The sequence below is a fragment of the Astatotilapia calliptera genome, chromosome 10, assembly GCF_964374335.1.
Source record: "Astatotilapia calliptera chromosome 10, fAstCal68.1, whole genome shotgun sequence".
Taxonomy (NCBI): domain Eukaryota; kingdom Metazoa; phylum Chordata; class Actinopteri; order Cichliformes; family Cichlidae; genus Astatotilapia; species Astatotilapia calliptera.
Window position 1 is genome coordinate 25049532 of NC_137431.1, and position 20517 is coordinate 25070048.

The following is a 20517-nucleotide window of genomic DNA, read 5'->3' on the forward strand; positions in this document are numbered from 1 at the left end:
GCACACTGTGAATCTACGCCAGCGGTCCCCAACCCCTGCCGTTTGGTACCGGGCCGTGAGAGTTGAGGCTCGGGTGTAAAATTTATGGTTTTCAGGGTTTTTATTGTAATTTTTTAAATTGTTTTTATTGTTAACTCAGTTTCCCCAGGTATTTTCCCTTGTGTTATGAATAAATCTCCTCTTTTTTTGGTATCGGTACTGGTGTTATTTTGTTGTATTTATCCGCAACACCTTAAAGGCCAGTCCGTGGAAATATTGTCGGACATAAACCGGTCCGTGGTGAAAAAAAGGTTGGGGACTCCTGGCCTACACCTTAGAAAAGAAACAGAAGGATTCATATTTGAAGGTGCAGTCAAGAAGTTCTGGCAGTCACTCTAGCTCGTTTGTCCAGCAAGCACCCAAATACCTTATTGCTGAAATCCAAAGGGCCCGACTGTCCCTTTACTACCTACCCTGGTCTTTCCCCCTCTTTCTTGTCTATTCCTTAAGCAAAACAAATAAAGCCGGAAAGGCCAAAAATAAAGACGTTCTGGGACTGCGTTATGTCTAAATCAAGTTTGTATGAGCTGATTTTGAATATTGTGTTGACATTCCCTTGAAGCGCTCTGTATCTTGCATCTCTGGACCACTTTCAGTGCAACTTCTGTTTGCACTTTTTCCTCTGAGATGCCCTCACTCCAACCGGTCACGGCCGATGCCCCTCCCTGCCTGAGGTTGGTTCTGCTGAAGGTTTCTTCCTGTTAAAAAAGGGTTTTTTCCTTCCCACTGTCGCCAAAGTGCTTGTTTGGGGGAGGTCATATAATTATTGGGGTTTTCTCTGTTTTCTTTGTATTATTGTAGTGTGTCAATCTGTAAGTAGAGCGGACCGTTAAAGAGGAAAAGATCACACACAAATATGTCTGTGTGTGTGCTGTAATGACTGACAATGTAGGCAAACTGTGTATGGTGAAAAAATGTAGGAACATTGATGTGTTAGTGGCTTCCAATACAGTATGTCTTTTTGTGTGTGTGTGTGTGTGTGTGTGTGTGTGTGTGTGGTGTTGGTGATTTTTGAAGAGAGGCTCTCAGCGCAGTTTGCTCCTCAGACGTCATGAGCAACATTAGCGGGGTGGCAGCACTGCTGTTGTGGAAAGGGAAATATGTTGAGTGGGAGGCAGCGCACGCATGCACACTCGCATAAAGTCACGGTCGCAGATGTTAAATCGCAGAATGTTGTGTCGATTTTATGTTTTATCCATTATGCGTGTGATATAATTTAATTGCAGATTCGATCCAATTTTTAGTGAGTTTCTTATGGTCACACGAGAAAAGTGTCGCAGGAGGATTTGGGGTTTATTTATTTTAAATTTAGGAAACAGCATAAGGGGCATCTTTTCCTCAATCGGTTTGGCCTCCATTCACAAACATGTACAGGCACACTTGGAAAGAGGTGTGCGCACACACACACAGCTGTTGATTGAAGCGGTGGGTGGGATATTGGCTCCGGTGTCTGGTTAATTGCAATTAGGTTGTGTATTAATAAGGTTGTAAAGGACCACAGTGGACTAACCGCTTAACAAGATGCTATTTATGCGGCCATTACTTATTAAAGCTTTTAATAGATCATCATCAGTCTGCTTCAATTAAAGGTCTGACTCATAGTGGTAGTGCTGCCACGGGCGTTCAAAGTCACAAAGAAGGTTTTTGTTTGGCTGCTTTCTTTAAATGCTTCTCTGCTGCGTTTGAATCACCTCCACTGGTGTGAATTACAAAAGTATTGAACCCCATCGCATGCTCATTTTAAGAACCTTTGATGAGCAGCTTCTTGCTCTCTAATAAGTAACCGATTCCCCGCCGGTTGGTGCTGGCTAACAGTGTTTAAAGAAACAACAAAAAAGTATTATCGTTTTATTGTAAACCCTCTCTGCAAAACAAATTTCTCCATAAAATTTCTTTGGCGTGAATTTCAGCACACGCTGTGCGCTCGAAGTCCAATCTACAGCCAGAGACCTGTTCCTCATTTTCCCCACTTTAAATCAACATTCACACTCATTAAACATTCTTGACAAATCAAACGCAGATTAAGTTGGCTTTGTGTTCTGATCCAGATGAATGAAGACTTGAAACACTCCCTTCTTTCCAGCTGTGAGTCAGAAAAGGAAGGTCAGAAAAGGCTAATTTGTCTGCCAGAAAAAAAAAATATTGATGTTTTCTCCTCTGGTCCTCAGCAGAAAACTTCACTGAGTAGCGAAAAAGATGTTTGCAGCTCTTCGGTAGGTTGTCTCCTTTGTGGCATCCAGGAGGGCAGATTTCAAAGATACATTTACGAATGTCATTCTCTCTGTTTTGAATAGATTAACACTTGTTAGAATGTTTTTATTGCAATAAATGCAATTAATTGCAAACAACTTTCTGTGCAGTCCTTTCAAGACATCTTTTGAATCCTTAATTGAAATCTACTGGTGAATTCTGCTACAGCAAGAATGGTTGTATGAGTTTAAAAGGTTTTTAAAAAGTTAAAACCTTATTTGGGTGCAAAGATAAATGAAGAAAATCAGAGAGAGAGCAAAAGAGAGGAGGAAAGATGGAGGAACGTTAATAAATGGGCAAGTGCAGTAAAGAAGAAGTGAGTGCACCTATGAAGAGGACAAAGAGTGGATAGACGGTCCTAGTGACGTAACTGATGACATACATGGAGGTCTAGGTGAGAGGTTGGTGCTAGTACCGATTGTAAAGGACAAGAGTGATGTGCAGAGCTGTGACTGCAGTGGGATAAAGCTGATGAATCATAGCATGAAGATATGGGAAAGAGCTGTTGAAGGTAGGTTAAGGAGAGAGGTGATCAGTGAACAGTATGACTTCGTGCTGAGAAAGAGAATTACAGATATGATGTTTGGTCAAAGAATGTTGATTGAGAAGATCAGAAGGAGCTGCACTGTTTTTGTGGATCTAGAAAAGGCATATGATGGAGTGCCAAGAGATACTGTGGTACTGCATGAGGAAGTCAGGAGTAGCAGAGAAGTATGTGAGGGTGGTCCAGGACATGTATGAGGACAATGAGACAGTGTGCTGTTGGAATGATTAGGTGGGTATGGGATTACATCAGGGATTGGCTCTGAGCACTCTGTTGTTTCTAGTGGTGATGGACGGGTTAACACATCTCCATGGACTGTGATGTTTGCACATGACATTGTGATCTGTAGTGAGAGTAGAGAGCAGAATACACGTGTGAAAAAGAGGTAGACAGGTGTGTCAGTGAAGAAGGAGTAGATGCAGTGGATGAGGGTTGAGCTGGGGTAAACCATCCAAAGCAATGGACAGTGCACGAGAAAGATGAAGAAGAGAGTACAGGCAGCAGTGAGTTGGTGGATGTGAGAGTCAGGAGGGATTTGTGACAGAAGGAGGAAGAAGAGCAAGAGTGAAAGGGAGGGTTTACAAGATGGTAGTGAGACCTGCTATGATGTGTGGTTCAGAGACGGTGACACAAAAAGACAGGCGGTGGAGCCGAAGACCGTTAAAGTGAGCCGTCGAAAGAAGAAGACAGTGATTTTAGAGAAAGATTAGATAAGATTCAGTATTGATACATTTTGCACTAAAGGATAAAGAAACTTGATGAAATATCAAATGATGCAGTGGCTCGAAATATCACTGTGCTACACCTGTTGTATCCTGTTCGATGGTGACGATTATGGTTTTATTGATCATATTCATGGAGGAAGTACTTCTGTTGATTGACAATAACATTGAGAAGGTGTGATTGGGGCTTTCGAAGAAAACGTCTTTCTGTGCATCACACATTACAACAACCTGGGAATTATGATGGGTTGTGAGCTGGATGAGCTCACGCTCTCGTTTTGATGACATTTCACCGGCTCACTCCTTGGCGGCCGCTTATCGGGGCCTGGAGCCTGGGGCTCGCTCGGGCCACTTCGGAGGTGGGGTGCCCCCGGCCTCTCGGCCTGGGGCTCGGTCACTCAGGCGCAGCTGGCTGCCGGCGGAGCTCACGGGCGCGTCACTGCAACTCCCCCTGGCTTCTGCTCCGTGGCTGCTGAGTGACCCCTCATCTGGGACTCTCCTCAGCTCTTTCCGGGACAGTGGCGCGGCTGCCCCTCTGTTGGTCTTCCTTGGTCTCTTGTGTTCTGGGGGCCTCTGGATGTCTGGAGTTTTGATCTCCTCCACACCTGCTTCACGCCCTGGAGGACAGGACTGTGGCCCCCCCACACCCTCTAGCAGATTATTACATGAAGGAACCTTTTAAAAAACAAAAAACAAGCGCGTCCATGCTCACAGGTGTATACACGGGTGATCACACCCACAAACTACACCCTTTTTGGCTCCTACCTCAAAGCACACTGTGTTCTGTTGATCTTATGTGCTGCACAATAATGTTTAACATTTAGTATTTACTGTCATATTCCCATATATCATTGTGATGTTGTTTATTCTATTACTCTTGTTCTCTTCTGCTTGCTTTCTTTTTTCTTTCTCAGCAGGTGATCCAGGTGATTGATATATGCTTTTTTTTTCTCTGCCCGTTCTGTTGGTTTTTGTCTTTTGCCCTTCTCCCCCGTCCCTCTTCTCAGCTGTTTCTCTTTCCCTCTTTCTTTCTCCCCTTCTTTCCCCCAGTCAAGTCTGTCCCGTATTCAGTAAGTGAAAATAAAATAAACAATAAAAGGTGAATCAAATGGACCATTACGGCAAGGCTGGGATGGTCAGTTTGGTAAAGTAAATCCGTTGGGCATCTTTCTTTGCCTTTAGACAACAATTCTGATGGCAAAAGAGCCAAACGGGACAGGCCAAAAAAGAAAAAAGAAAAAAAAAAGACATTTCACTGCTGATTATATAGATGCAAGTGGAAACTAAAGTCTGTTTAGATAATGCTTCAAGATAAACGCCCAAAAAGGTGCCCAAATGTGTTTCAAGAGTGTTTGCCAAGTGTGCTATTTTTTCATTCCTTTGAAAGGGACTTAAACTCCTCCATTATAACCAGTTCTGGTAATTTCAGGTTCTAAAATAGTATGGCAACTTTGTTTTTTGTTTGTTTTTTTCCCAAATTAACTTCGTTCGGCTCTGGAGTAGAGCACATGGTGAGATAAGGTGTTAAACTGAGAGCAGAGGAGAAGAGCAAAACTAGAAACTCTAAAAAGAATTCACATACTTACACTGACTGTGGTATCATTGCTGTCTTTGTTATTCCTGCAGGTCAAGTGACGTCGTGGTCCAGGTCATCCAAGAATACGGGCACCAGCAGCACATGGGTCCGCCACCAGCACAAGAAACCATCAGAGGTAAGTTAGTTTGGCAGCTGGGTTTAGTGACTCAGACCCATAGAGTACACCAGCATGTGTTTAATGAAACCCAGTCTCTGTTTGACCGTGACAAGCTCACAATTTTGCTCCACTTCAATGAAAGAAATTTGTTTTTGGTTTGCAAAATTGGCAGAAATGGTCACATTCAAACATTTTTGGTCAGCTTGTCCATGTTTTTGAACAGTAGAATGATATTCAAATACCCAGTCACATCCTTTGTTTGCTTGGTTGCATGTAATGTGGGCATTGTTGCTACCGTCTCATGTTTCAGAGCTAGTTGCCACTGCAGATCTGTAAGAGACCACAGAGTATTTGATAAAAACATATGTCAAAACATGCTTATTCCACTGTCCAAGCGTACACAATCAGTGGAAATCAAATAAATTCACACAAAAGGCATTTGAGAGTCAGTGAATCAGTGAAACGGTCGCTTCTGTCCAATGTAAATACAGCCATCTCCGTCACCGCAGCAAAATCAACCAGGCGCACTGATGGCATAAATTGGTTGGCTAAAATACCAGGTTGTAACATCCATATGGTCATGATGAATGAGCCACGGGCTCTCAAATGACCACCCTGAGCAAGAAACTGGCATAATCCAGTTGGAAAATGGTGCACTCTACCAGTTGTGGCAATGTGTTGCCTGCCACAATCACACATTGCTCCCACTCTCAGTGAAGTGGGCTCTGATCTGTTTAAGGAGAACTCGTCTCTTGCTTTTTGAAGAGTTTCACTTCAAAAATAAATCTGCCATTTGGAAGAAATTGCATTTACTCTTAAAAAATTAGCAGGGGGGGAATTTTTAAATAACGCAGAGGAGGTAACTGCCTCTGACGGCAGATCTGGGCTTCTAAGGATGTTCAATGACAAAGTTCTTTAACAAAATGAATTCATATACTTTAAGTTAATTTGCTCCCACCTTATCTGTATCTCTGCATCGTGGCTCAAAAGAAATGTCAAAAACTAGCAAAAGTGAAGAAGCTCAAATATTCTGTTTTTCAGTGACTTTTAAAAGAAGAATGAATAAAGCAAAATGGCATGCATGCCCCGAACCACCCTGAAGTACGAGTCATCAGCAGAGCATCTGTCAGGCCTGTGCATTTGATGCTTCCTCCCCCTCAGCTCCATCCAGTTAACCACAGGCTGTTGGAAGGTCCTGTCAGCAATCAGTCTCTCAGTAATTACTACTTTAGCTCTCTGCTCTGACCCGGGCCTCAGCTGAAGAGCCAGGGGCCATGTTCCCTTTCATAATGCTGCCTCCTCGCTCCGGGGCACGCTGCTCTTTCATAAAGGATGGTGTTTTGAAGTAATGTTTCTGCTTTTTCCGAAGCAGTGAGTGACAAGAAAGGTTGAACAAACAAAAAAAAAGCGGGTGGCAGCTGACAAAGGTTCAGTGCAAAGTTTTCAAAAAGAGTTGTGAGTGCATTTGAACTGGTGTCAAGACAGCTTAACTCATTTAATGTAAAAAATCTGGTGCTTTTTGCTCTCTTGGTGCTGATAGAAATATCACGGCTGTTTTTCCACTTTAGTTTGTTTGGGTCTTTGAGCCTTTCTGTTTCCACTTTGGCGTAGTGTCCATCGCATTGACAAGGTAATGTTACAATTTTGTGATATCATTTCGCAAACATGCGAAAGGAAGGGATTTGTGGGATTGGTTACTTACTGTAACCCTAGGTTCTATGATTACAGGTGCAAAAGCTGGTTGCTAGATCTCTGTTTGTTTTACTTAAACGGTGAATCTTTACATTATTTGTAACGTTTTGAGTTTACCTGTTAATATTGCAAACATTCAAAGTGATGTTGCTTTGCTAACTGACAATGTCCACCTACTGCAACCATCAGAAGGCTAGGTTCTTTAAGCTTTTGATTGTTAACCCTCTAGAAATATCCATAATTGAGTTTAGTGTAGATAAGTAGAGACCATTTAAATCAGCCATGCGATTTAAACAGTGAAGAAAATGGATGGATGGTTTCAATCAGGAATTGTATAATTCAACAACATTATTGCTGGTATAAAAGTGCTCACTTGTAAATCACTTATAACTCACTTATATCTGTTACAGTCATTTTTTTAAATTCTCTTCCGGAAAGGCTGGAGGACAACTTCAGATTCGTTATTTCACGTTTAAATCAAGAGGTTGATTATCAGTGTCTGACCTACTTTTTCAACTTTAGAGGACTTTGTTTGTATCTGATTGTGTTCTGACAGCCAATCCAAAAATCAGGATCTCTTTGCACGGTAATTTACCAGGTGTAAAAGTTGGATCTAATTCTCAAAGTCTCTTTAATTTTTGACCTAGTTTTTTTTATTATAAGCAATTACCCTGCAAAATCAAGGGAAGACTGTTCTTCTGAAATTGCTCAGTGTCATCTTCAGAATTCATACAAAGCTAATGAGGAGGCAGTGGGTTGCAATGAAAAATGGCATTGATGAATACGGAAAACCCACACATGACTCAAAAAACTCCTTGATTACATGTGTAGTTATTCCTTCTAGCCTGTTAATTGGGCTCATGACTAAATGTTTCAAAGGGAAGTCATCCTTTGACAGCATTTTGAGGAGCTAACAAAGACACTGTCCTTAAGCCAGAATACAGGACTAACCCATCTTTGAGTACTAACTGGTTGCCTGTCAGCACTTCAACCAGAGGTGGCTGCAACTGCTGTCAGAGTGTGAATCGTCCTGAGGCGATAGCAACACCTTGCTGTGTGTTTTATAGTTCAAACGTCACATGCCTAAGAAAAAAGGCCTTCCTCCCTTGCTGATAATGCTAACATTAGTTCCTTGTTTTTACTTGATAGGCAGTTAACTACTCTCCAGGGTCAGGAGTGAGGTTTCCTTTGCTTGCCAAGTGTGGTGAGCACCAGCCTGGACACAAACCGAAAACAGACGCTCTGCAAAGCTGTAGACTCAGCAGCTTTTAAATGAGAGTTTGTAGTTTCCTTCTGGATTGTTGTTACGAGTGAGCATGACTATTTCACTTTTTTCACCTAGCTAATGACAAAGGATGAAAGGAAGTATGTAAGTGGTAGATAAATGTGGCTAATATAGACGAGCGAAACAACAAATGTCACATTTCCATGTGGTTTTTGTTCTCGAAATGGTTCACTGGGTGAAATAGACTTCTAGGCTATGATGCTTAAGTGTGCTCTATCAAAGATTTCTTCTAGTTTTTAACCTCCCTCCCCTTCATCCTTCCATGAAAAGCCTGGTTCTGTCAACTACTGTACATGGCGTGTTTTGTAGTTAGTCCAGTGGTTGGAACTACATGCTTTTTTTAAAAACATGTCAACAAAAACATTATTTTTAGGTAGTGAAGAATCCTCACGATTTGCATCCCCACTGGTGAGAAAATTGAACAGTAGCTCCAAATGTGGGTTTCTGGGTTTAAAAGTTTCTGGGTTGATGCATACTCTTGGTCGGAGGGAGGTGTGGCAAATGTTAAACACTATGGACTTTGTAATGACAACGTAGTGCTTTTCTAAAAATGAGCCATCTTTATTTGCGCCTTTGCGAGTCGTACTCCAGCTTTGCCTTTTCTTAGAAGTGGTTTAGATGTTTTTTTCTCGGCGGAAGGAGGACACAGTCAAATGCTTCCTTTTTTTCCCTATAGTTTTTTTTTTTATCTTGTTTTAGATGAGGGTGGAGATGGAGAATTTCAATGGTTGCTAGATGCATAAACATAGAAAACATGAGATTGGCATTGTTGGGAATAGTTCAAGGCTGCAGGTGTGAAGAGATGAAAACTGTCTGCTACTGCTTACATGCAGCTTACACAGAAAAAGAAGCTTAGTTTACAAAAATCTTTTTTGAGGGAAAAATCAATCCATTCGTCATGGTCTCTATTGGGAGATGCGAGCAGACACAGCAAGGGTTTATGTTTATGATGTCTGTTGGTGTTTTTTCCTTTATGCATAGTGTATGCATAGGGAGAGCAAAGCTGCAGAATATTAAATATGCATAGTTAACATTAGAGAATAAAATGAATAGCAACTGGTCTCTGTGACCTTGATATTTTGATAACTTACTCTGTGAGTTGCACACAATTTAACGAGGATGATCTGTTATTGAGCAGATTGCTGCCTTTGAAATGAGGACTTTTGTACCGCATTTAATTAGGCATGTAAAATTCATCAAAAGTATATTTAATGCTGTAATACAAAAAAATAAAGCTATTTGGGACAGGAGTGACCCAGATGGTATTTTAGGGTTTAACAAATCTCAACAAACAAAATGAGGTTTATATTGTATAAACAGAACAGAAATAAGCTGTATACAGTCTGCATCTGGGCATTTAGCAAAAGCTGTGACCTGCAATCAGTGATGCAGTTAATCAGCTATTTACAACTGGGAAGGGGAACAGTTAAATATTGTGTACCCACCAAAGGCATGAAGTTAAAAGCGATTAATTTTAAAAAAAATTTAATGCTATATCATGTGGGTAGTCTTGATTAAAACAAATAGAATACCTACACTCAGTCAAAGTACTGTAATCTGCTTATTAATCCAGATTAATGCATCTTAAGACGTCATCATCATCAAAACAATATGGCAATATATAATATGTAGTCGCAAATTATGATTGCTTTATTTTCTGGGCCTACCAAAGCGGGATGGCATGATCGGAAGCACTAGTTTCACACCTTTCAACTTGTCACAGTATTTTCAATAACAAATATCCAGCAGCCCCGTGGAGGCGAGAAGGGTAAGATAAATGTTACCTGAGTAGGCTTTACAGGCAATTTACAGCAAGAAGGCTTTGAACTAGAAATGATAATATCAGCCACTTCTGGTGCAACATGGGAGGAAGGAAGTGGTATCAGCGGGGGGATTGCCGAAAAAGATGATGAGCAGGTGTGAAGCACTTTCGATAGCATTGTTGTTTAACTGTGTGTGTGTGTGTGTGTGTGTGTGTGTGTGTGTGTGTGGAGACAGAAGTCAGCTGTAGATGCTGTATATGGATTTTACATCAGCAGGGGTGGTATACAATATATCAGCACTTGTTCAGTGAACGTAAACCAAAGTAAAATGAGATTAATATAGATTGTTTTATTGTTTAAGGTGTTTGATATGTAATACTTCCAAGATTTTAATTAATACTGCCTCGATTTTCCTTTTAGTGAGCATGATTTAATGTTAGTAACCTAAAGACAGCTTTATAGGATGAGAAGTTTATTTTGCTTATATGTAATTTATTCATTTTTTGAAATCATATATTGAGTGATGATATGATTACAAAGCAAAAATGAGTGGGTTTTGCAGTGGAAAGTGTTTGGGGTTTGACTAACATGTCTATTCATGTTAGTCATAGACTGTGTGTATGAAACATAGACATAACCACTTTGACATTACCCATTAGTCTGTGAAGCCATTTTTTTATAGTCTCAAGTTAGCATTTTGACCACAGTCATGTTGCTGTGAGGTCTACATGTGTCTGTATTTGGAGGAGAATGTGGAGTGCTAAGTTATCGGCTAATGCTAATGCTAGCATGTTAGCAAGCTTTATCTATACGTTAGACACAGGCACATGCTAATTAGTGCTAAGTAATAGATAAATGGATAAGAGTTTTATTTACAGAAATGTAAGGGAAATTAGGACAGTTAACTGCACAGAAAACTTGTAGTATTAATTAGATAATTGCATTTCTACCACAAATACACTTGACATGGCAGCGATTGGAATTAGCGCAGACAGTGAATGGCTAACGGTGCTTTGACCAATACGCACCTTTAATTGTAAGCCTTAACAAAACAAAAATGCAAACATAGGTAAGTTGTTATCTATAAAAGGTAACAAAAAGGTAAAAAAAAATAAAGCATTGTCCGTACAGTTAATATGAAGTGGAAATTTGGTAGCAGCGAATTGTATGGGATTCTACAGATAGATGAGCGTTTTCATTGTCACCATCTTGCGCTTTTGAAAAATGAGAGATGTGATGAAATGTGAAACTGCACACACACTAGCTAAAATGTGTAATATTCCCTATAGACAATAGGTGGCCTCAGTTTTTGGTATTTTTGCATGAGCTTTAATTTTTTAGTCTGCTTGGTTTCTTAAATTTTTAATATCTGATTTTCCCCCCCCTTTTCTAGTGAAAAACTTAAAAACTTAAAGTTTACCTTTGTCAGTTTGATGTAGTCCTTTTAATGTCTTCAAAGTGTTTTGACGTTATAGTTTTTGGCTCTTTGTTATTTATAGTTATCACGGCTACAGGTGTCTTTCTCATCTATAGCATTGATAAGAAAGTAGGAGCTGTTTCCGGTGTCCTTTTAATTTGCAGTAAAATAACAGAGAGATACTCCTTACTTACTAAATCCACATCCAAGCCCTGTCTGAGTAGAACAGCTGGGTCCACCTTTTCCAATATTTAGGTCATGCTCGTTGGCTTTAGCATTAACATTAGGAGTACCACAGCTACCTGTTCTGTCCGCTGAAGAACTTCAGATGCTGGATTTAATAATCTTCATACTGTTATCTGTTTGAGAGCAGAAGCTGTAATGCTTGATGAAATTAATACAATAAGATTTTTTACAGTGAACTGTAGATCCATTTTTCCTGAGGTGGAGGTATATGATCATCTGCCCATTTATAAGTAAGACTGTGCAAAAACTCATTTTTAAACAGAGGAGGAATCTGTTTTGTTTACATTACATTTACATTTTTTTTTAAATTGTGAAATAAGCTATTTGTTCCATCCTTTAATCTAATGCACTATGTTATAGTGTGCTTTTCACACATATCAAGCCTTATACTTTAATACTTGTTAAAGTCATGTTCCAGTAGAAGAGAATAAAAGGGAAATTGAAATCTGTCCTCGGGGTATTGACAGACTGTGTGAACCAAAGCATTTTTAACAGCTTGTGTGTCAAGATTAGGGTTATTGTTCCAAGGCAGATGTTATAGATGGATCCCTGTCAAGAGTCGTGATTGTGATATATTGTTATTTAGATCAGCCTTACTGCTGGCTCAGATGCTCTGCAATCTTGTATATGTGAACAATAAGGCAAGTAAACAATCACAGGTAACGATACAAACTAACTAATGTGTACTGTATGTATACATGTTAGTGTATTTTTACGTGTGTGTGTCCTCTAAGCTAACAGCTGCTGAAGCTCATTAGGGTCTGGTGGAAACAGCTGTGAAACTCCATGGCAACCAGATGCAAACAGCTCGAAGTTGATGTTACAGTTTGTCTCTTTCTCTCTCTCTCTCTCTCACACACACACACACACACACACACACACACACACACACACACACACACACACACACACACACACACACACACACACACACACACACGTGCCAAGCCTAGTGAATGGATGAGCAGGCTGGATGGATGGCGGAGAGTTTTGCATGTCGACACATACCAGCCGGGAGATGAGTGCAAATAAACGAATGCGGACACGCTCACACATTCACACGCCGCGAGCCAACATAGCGCCGAACCATCGTATTAAACTGTCAGCATTGCTCCCCCCTCGCTCACCTGCCAGGTGTTGAAAAGTTAAATAGAAACACATTGTTTGCACTTATTGGTAAGAGAAAAGAAAACGTGTCCGATTAGCAACAGGACTAGTTCTCCAGGGTTCTTGTAGGACATTTGAAGCTCTTCTTTGGATGTTGGCTGCCTTCTGTTCTGCTCTCAAGATGATCCCACATTGCTCTGGAGTGTGGGGAGAAGCCCATAGTGTTCCACTGTGTGTTTTTCTATCTAGTTATGTTTTTACTGCATTGGCAATATGTTTGGTATCATTGTCATGGTGAAAATTGAAGCTGTTTCTAATTTAAGTTAATCGCTCCATCAGACCTGTTACCACTGTTGTTAAGGCAGGTTCTTGTATAATTCAGCATACCTCCGCCTTTTCTCCCTGTTTCCTAATAGCCACCCTCCCACTGAGACCATTTCTTCAGTGAACATCAACTGAAGGACCAGATTTTTTTCCCCCCCATTTCTTAATCAGGTACACGGTCCAGACTGAAAATGACTGAAATGCACCTTGAAAGACCTTCAGCAAGCCTGCAAACATTTTTACTCAAGATCACTTTAAAAACAAAAAAATACCAAAAAGTCAGGCCCATCAGAAGGAAAACATAAAGAAATGAGGGGTGGCTCGGTAGTTTTGCACAGTACAGTGCTCAGTTCAAAATGAGTTGTCCTGAGGTGTAGACAGTACTAGGTGTAGCCTGCGCCGACCTCAGTGAGGGCTGAAAAACTGTTATTTTGGACATTGCTTTTGTAGATATTTTCACTTGTTGTGCTTCCATCTCAGAGCTCTAAAGTTTGTTGTTGACACATAAACTTAGCAGCGTTGGCCAGAGAACTTCTTTGGGGAAATATAAACAATAATCAGCGGGTGTGTATTTTGTCTGGTGTGGAAAGTTAATATTTGTGCACTCATGTGCATTTGTTTTATTTCTAGTTAGCCATCAGCAGTCGGTGTGTGTCTGCGCTTGCCTTTCATGGCCCATATTTGTACTTTCGGTCATGTCTGATGGTTTCATGGCAGAACATCAAAGGGCTGGACACTAACTGCACCTGATGGGGTGGAAAAGTCTACAGAGAGAGAGAGGGAGAGAGATGAGTTTGGAAAGAAAGTACTGAATGGGAGGCATAAATTTATGTAGAGCTTTCCTGGTCTAGTCTGAGCACTCAAACCGCATTAAGCATTTACACATTTGCACACTTGCACACTTGCACACCCAGTTGTGGCTTAGGACCTGCTTTACCTCCCAAGTCACAGCTGTCCGCTTCTTCTTTCAGATTCCTTCTGATAACTGATGGTTTTATTGTCAGTTGCTAAACGTCAGGTTTTGCTTCCAGTCGCTTAGAAACAGTGAAAATGCCTTCCTGGAAAGCTCGCGCTGCGCTGACATTCAACAGTGAAACCGAGAAAATAAAAACTTGACAAACTCAGCAGGCGGTCCATCCACAACACACCATCCGTCTCTCACTTTTCTCAACTAGCAGAAAATCTCTCATTAAATGCAAAATGATCATGCTCATTTTCTGCCTCCTATGCATTGTGTGAACCAGAAGCAGATAAAGCAGACTGAAGGACAAAATGGTATGAAAGTTGAAAATAAGGAGATTCCTGCATCTCGTTGAACGCCTCATATCGACGACACAAGGCAAACGTGTCTGTCAGCGGATCTCTCCTGCTTTAAAAATAGATCTAGCATCAGAGTGGGCGTTAATATGAAGCCACTTGAGAAGTTGATGTACTGTTCTAGGACCCTGCGGGCCCACTCTCGTCGCATTTACTTTGGCCGGCACACAACACCAGACGGGTGGACTTTAATGCATCAGATGTTAAAAGGAGAACTCAAAGCCAATGGCAGAGACTGAGACAGGAGAGGCGTGAAAATGAAGCTTACCAAGCGAGTGCTGAAATAAGAAAGGCTTACAGTGAGCACAAAAAGGTGATCCAAACCAGCAAACAGAACCAAGGGGGCAAGAAGGGGTGTCAAAAAAGATGGCTTGGATTGGTTAACAGGACAGGCAGAGATGGGACCGGGATGGCAAGAGTTCAGTGACAAGCTGGCATCGGTGACTGTGTGAGTTGGGACCAGACTCAGTGGGAAAGTTTTAGCGGATCTGGTGGATAATGGCAGGTCTTCAAAGTTGTAGTGTAGGGGAAGCGAGGAGCGGCGCTGAGGGAGCTGATGTAGCCGCCATGACAGAGGGAAATTGTTCTTTGGGTCAAATACCACCCCTGATGTGCTATTTTAAAAAATGGGGGGAAAAAGCTTGACTTTTTATGTCTTTTTAAAAAATATTTGTTTTAGAAAGCTGCATTTAAGGTAAATCTCCTGGAGCTCTTGGCGAGCAGACACAGATTGGCTTTCATTTGATCCACTGTGTTGTTCCCTGTTAGTAAATTTTGCTTCTAAAAAGCACAACAGCCGACTCAAGTTGCAGTCGATGCAGACATGCAAAGCAGCATTAATCATGCAGTTGTTTGGTTGTTTCAGCCACACATCTCCTCCAAAACTAGGTCACATCTCTCTCCCCAGCCTTTGCTTGCCATTTCACCAGATCGCCTGCCGTAGCTGCCGTACCAAGAATGATGTTTTACATTGGACTCTGCAGGGGGAAATTGGCTTATCGCTTCTGCCTCTTAAGTCGCCTTCACTCTTTCTTGTCAGTGACCCAGTTTTTTAAAAAACTTTATTTATTGGAGGAAGTGTTTCGATGCCTGTTCGCCCTCTTTCATTTGCTCTCTCTAAAAAATCTTGCTTCATATTCATGACTGTACACATGTTCACACCTGGGAGCTGCAGAGTACAAGCACAGCCTCCACTGATCTGATCCACTGGAGTGGGTTTGGGGGCTGCATGCCTTGGTTTAGTCAGTTATTGTGCGGAAATCTCTGTTTTTAAACAGGAAGTTAGTTTTTTGGATTTTTTTAAAATTATAACTTAAAAAAACTTAGCAGATATTACATTTATTATAACAATTCTGCTCTAATTTGTTCACTTATTTTTTTCTGTCATATTTAGGCATCCAAGCTGCCCCAATACAATTCACAGTGCTGTCCAAAAATGTTGAGCCACCATTAGGGGCTCAGAGATTTTGACTATACCGCTCTACCGCGATAGCGCATGTTGATGATGTCATCAAGCTGCGCCTGTTTTGATCAAAAGCATCGCAGCGGCTACAACCATTATCATCTGCAAATTATGCCGACAGTCATAGCAAAGAGATGAAGCACTTTTGAAATATGGGGAAATCCAAAAACTGCGCTTCCTCCACTTCCGTAACATTGATTCATTAATGTTGAATTCTCTCGCAGCTGTTCTATTCCCATGTTGTTGCAGTATATTAATAACTAACCTCGTATTGTGGATGAATAATCTTAGTTGTTCTCCTGACTGAAGTTTGGCCCGTGTATAGCATCCAGCTATGCGATTGCATTTGTCCCTGACCACCAGAATCCCTCACGTTAACTTTTATCGAGTGGAAAAAAAGTTGGCATTCATCCTCCAGCTTCACTGTGCTAATGTTATGCTAACATAGCTGTGTCGCTAGCAATCACGTAGCACAACATTATATACCAGGTAGTCCAACTTCAGTAACCCTGCAAACGTCACTGCTGTTTAGTTTTCTGTCTTAATTTATGTTGGAAGTGGTAGCAGAGCTGTACGTTTTAATTAGTTTCAAAAATCTCTCAGTCAGAACATGGTATGTCATGTTTAGGTGGAAACTAGCGAGCTAACTTCCTGTTAACTTCTAACTCTGGATGTTAAACTTAACTGTTACACCTGGTAAAGCAGCAACGCTGATGATTTTATTAAAGATGAAAGAATTTAGACCGTTTTTAACTCTCAGTGTTCGTTTGACTTTGGGATCTGAAGCGGACGGAGTTTTGGACCCAGATTACTCTGCGAAGCTCCTCACTACAGCAGCCGTAATGCTCTGACAATCCATCAAGCAGTGCGGCTTACCAAAGTTGTACTAAAACACTTTTTAACAGATTTCTGCACGTCAAAATTGGTTCGAGGTCATTAAGCACAACCAGAATTCATACATAAGGCACACTCTCGATTTTTGAGAAAATTAAAGGATTTTAAGTGTGCTTTATAGTGTGGAAAATACGTTATACAGAAGAAAAGAATATATCGCGATATATATCGTTACCGCACGTGCTTCAAATTATACCACGATGTGGATTTTATCGCCCAGCCCTAGCCACCATTAATTTCTTTAAATCTTGCTCCCAAGAAGCCAAACTAGTCTTTTAAAATGGTCTTGAGCAATAGTTTTCCAGACTTTCTGAAGGACTGCTTTTTCACTTATTTTCAGTCCCGACCTCATATCTGACCATTTTCAAAGAAGTCTTTTTATCTTAAGTCACTTAATTCCAATCTTTTACTAATTCAAGCACAAAGAATACTTCAAGGAAAACCAGTGCTGTGTCTATACATAGTAGACAACTTGGCAAGAACCAAAAAACAGTTTCAAATTGTATCTTTATGCGCTTTATGCTAGCAGTCTGTCACAAAAACAGAACATTTGTGTCCATTTCTTTATTTGAATGTGTGAAAATTGCTAAAGGGAAGACAGTTTGACAAGGATAAAATGATACTTTTGTACCAACAGTTAGTTGGCAGTTAGTTGCAACAGGACTAATTTTTTGTTTAAATTGTTGTCATTATTTATTGAGGTGTGAGTGTCTACAGCCATCTGTAAAACATGGTGCAGGCTCTGTCATGTGGCTGCACTTCAGTCAGCAGTGTTGGAGGTCGCGATAGAAAAACACACAATGGAACACCGTCAGTCGTGGACTGGCCTCCCCAGAGCCCGGACCTCAGCGTTGAAGCAGTTTGGGAGAGAACAGAACAAAAAGCAGCCAGCCAGCGTCCAACGAAGAGCTTTGAATGTCCTTTAAGAAGCCTGGACAGCTATTCGTGTCTAAGTCAGTGGTCCCCAACCTTTTTTGCGCCACGGACCGGTTTATGTCCAACAATATTTTCACGGACCGGCCTTTAAGGTGTCGCGGATAAATACAACAAAATAAACCAGTAACAGTACCAAAAATAGAAGATTTATTCATAACACACAGGAGAAGACCCAGGGATACTGAGATAACGATACAAACAATAAAAAAATAACAATAAAAACCCTGAAAACCATAAATTTCACATCAGGCCTCAACTCTCACGACCCAGTACCAAACGACTTACATGGCCCGGGGGTTGGGGACCACTGGTCTAAGACATACCAGGTCTAATCACTGCTGACATTCAGGCTTGTTAGAATTGTAAAAACATTTTGTACCTTATTTACTGTATTTCCATGTATGTTTTTGTGTATTTCAATAATATAAAGAATAAGAGGTGGCTCAAGACTTTTCCACAACACTGAAAGGCTGTTTAGTAGCTCCTTTGAAGCACTTTAGAGGTTAAATGCCTTGCCCAAGGACATTTGGGGAGAAGAGCTTATCGCTGATAAGACTCTCATTCAAGCAGTTCCTGGCTCCAAATCCAACTTACTTAACCTCTACCACACTGCTTCCTCATCCCTGAATATCAATATTAGAATTTAAATTTGTGGACAAGCTACACATATGTTAATTTTTTTGTGATGATTCTTCTATCTCTGACTCGTTTCTTTGAATACGTGATTGTGGACATGAATGGAGGGCAGAATTTTAGCTCGCTTGAGGCCAAAAATCACATCTGTTCAGACGGAGGAGCACAGTAAGTCAGTCAAAGCCTTATTGAAGCGGGAACAAAGCTTAATTGCATGACCTTTGAGTGAAGCCTTGGCAATCAGCCTGCCCTTGGCGTGGAGGGGAGCGCCGTCGCTCCACGCATCATTCAGGCCAGGGGCTTGTGATGAGGAGCTGGCGCTCAGAGAAATCTCAAAAGGACTTGTTCACTGTCTTGTCTCACGCTAATGAGGGGCATAAATTGTAGACTGAGTGTCTTTTCAGAGTTCAGCACTACGGAGCTAGGCTAATAGCTACGGATGTGACATTTCAGATCTAAGAAGGGAGAGGGGACTATAGAAAGAGCAGGAGGAAATCCTTTTCACATTCCTATCATGTCCTTTATGTGTCTTTTGAAAAGTGTCAAGCCGGTAAAGGCTGTTGATGCGAGTGATTTATGTTAGTGAGAAATGTTTCTGCATAATAGCGGCGACTCCCTTCCCTGTTGCTTTTTACGCCTTTTTCCTCCTTGCCATCCATCCTGAGTTGAAGCAGTGTGTAGCGAGCGCACTGAAAGGTTTCTTCAGGCCTGTGCTCTCTGTGCCCTGCATGGTGCCTGCTCTGCAGCGCTCACACAAAGAACAAGCTGCCATCCGAACCATGTCTGATGCCATATACTGAGAAGAAGTGAAAAAAATATGTTTTGAACGGCACCTCAGGACTCAGTAGTAAAAAATCACAGGTGGGATATCAAAGAGTTTGTGTGTATGTATATATATATATATATATATATATATATATATATATATATATATATATATATATATATATATATATATATATATATATATATATATAATATATATATATATATATATATTAGGGGTGCAACGATACACAAAATTCACGGTTCGGTTCGGTTCGATACTTTGGTGTCACGGTTCGATATTTTTTCGATACAAAAAAAATGTTCATGCCTTTTTAATTTGTCATTTATTAAAATTATAAATATATATTTTAACTCAAAAGTACAGTTTTTAAATTTAACCCTAACCCTTGTGCGCGTTTTTTATTTTGACAGCGAATGCGCACCTGCGGACCACTTATGTGCAGCTCTGGTTATTTAGCTCGTCATATTGCAGCCACAGAAATTATTTTGTCCATGAAACCATAAAGCTGCACTTTCTTTTTGCCTTATAGTCTGATTTGTCATAACTTCTCCGTTTTGTGGTAAGCTTTTCTTTGGCTGTCACTTCTTCACCCTGACCTGTCTTATTTGGCTCAGCAGAACTAAAATATATATCTGTCTGTGAAGGTTCTCAGTCATCCAGGTCATCGTAGTCAAATATAAATCCTGCTGCTTTTACACACCGACTCGCATAACGCTCAGCGATTCTCTGCGCGATCAACCTCTCACATGTTTAAGCTTGCTGCGGGAGATTTCACTTGTCATGTTTGCATAGTAAGCTAACGATTAATAAGACGATGTCAGAGGAATTGGTGCACAAATTATCATCACTCACAGATCAGTGCTGTCGCTCTCTATACACAGTTCACGCGATTGCAAAGTGAAAGCAAAAAAACAAGCGCAAATTCAAACGCGATTTCAATATGTCACATATTGACAGTGGCTCACCGATGCCAATGACATAATTACCCAGCTACATTTCTGAAAGAATGCAAAAGCATTGACATATATTTTTCCTTCCTACAATAGCCCGACGGGCAGGGCAGAGATAGATTTTGGTACCCCGACTGAAAAAAATCGCTAGCCCCGGGACGTCGGGCTAGCGATATTGCGAGCCCTGTATCTGATTGAGGAATCACTCATCTTTGGAAAAGAGAGTTTATTACAGAGAAATGTCTCTTTCCAAAATAAAAGCTATACTATCCGCTTCTTCTGGGCTATATTCTCAGCAGCATAAGGAGAATCATGTGCTAACAGCTGTCTAAATGACTCGGCTAAAGTTAGTAGCATGCTTGCTTGTTTTTTTCTGCTTCCACTTGTCTTTGCACTAGGATGATGTCGGCGTAAATGTGCAGTCATATTCGTTGTGTTCCCACTAGTGCTTT

At 40.9% G+C, this 20517-nt stretch overlaps 1 protein-coding gene across 3 annotated transcripts in view; it reads left to right on the plus strand.

Moving 5' to 3' along the window:
- Positions 1–20517, plus strand: part of jade2 (jade family PHD finger 2) — a 233884-nt gene that overhangs the window by 34709 nt on the left and 178658 nt on the right. For all 3 annotated transcript variants that reach the window (XM_080307268.1, XM_026183096.2, XM_026183097.2), the window contains exon 3: positions 5182–5267. In XM_080307268.1, the coding sequence (XP_080163394.1) occupies positions 5182–5267 (86 nt within the window). The remainder of the gene's footprint in view (positions 1–5181; positions 5268–20517) is intronic.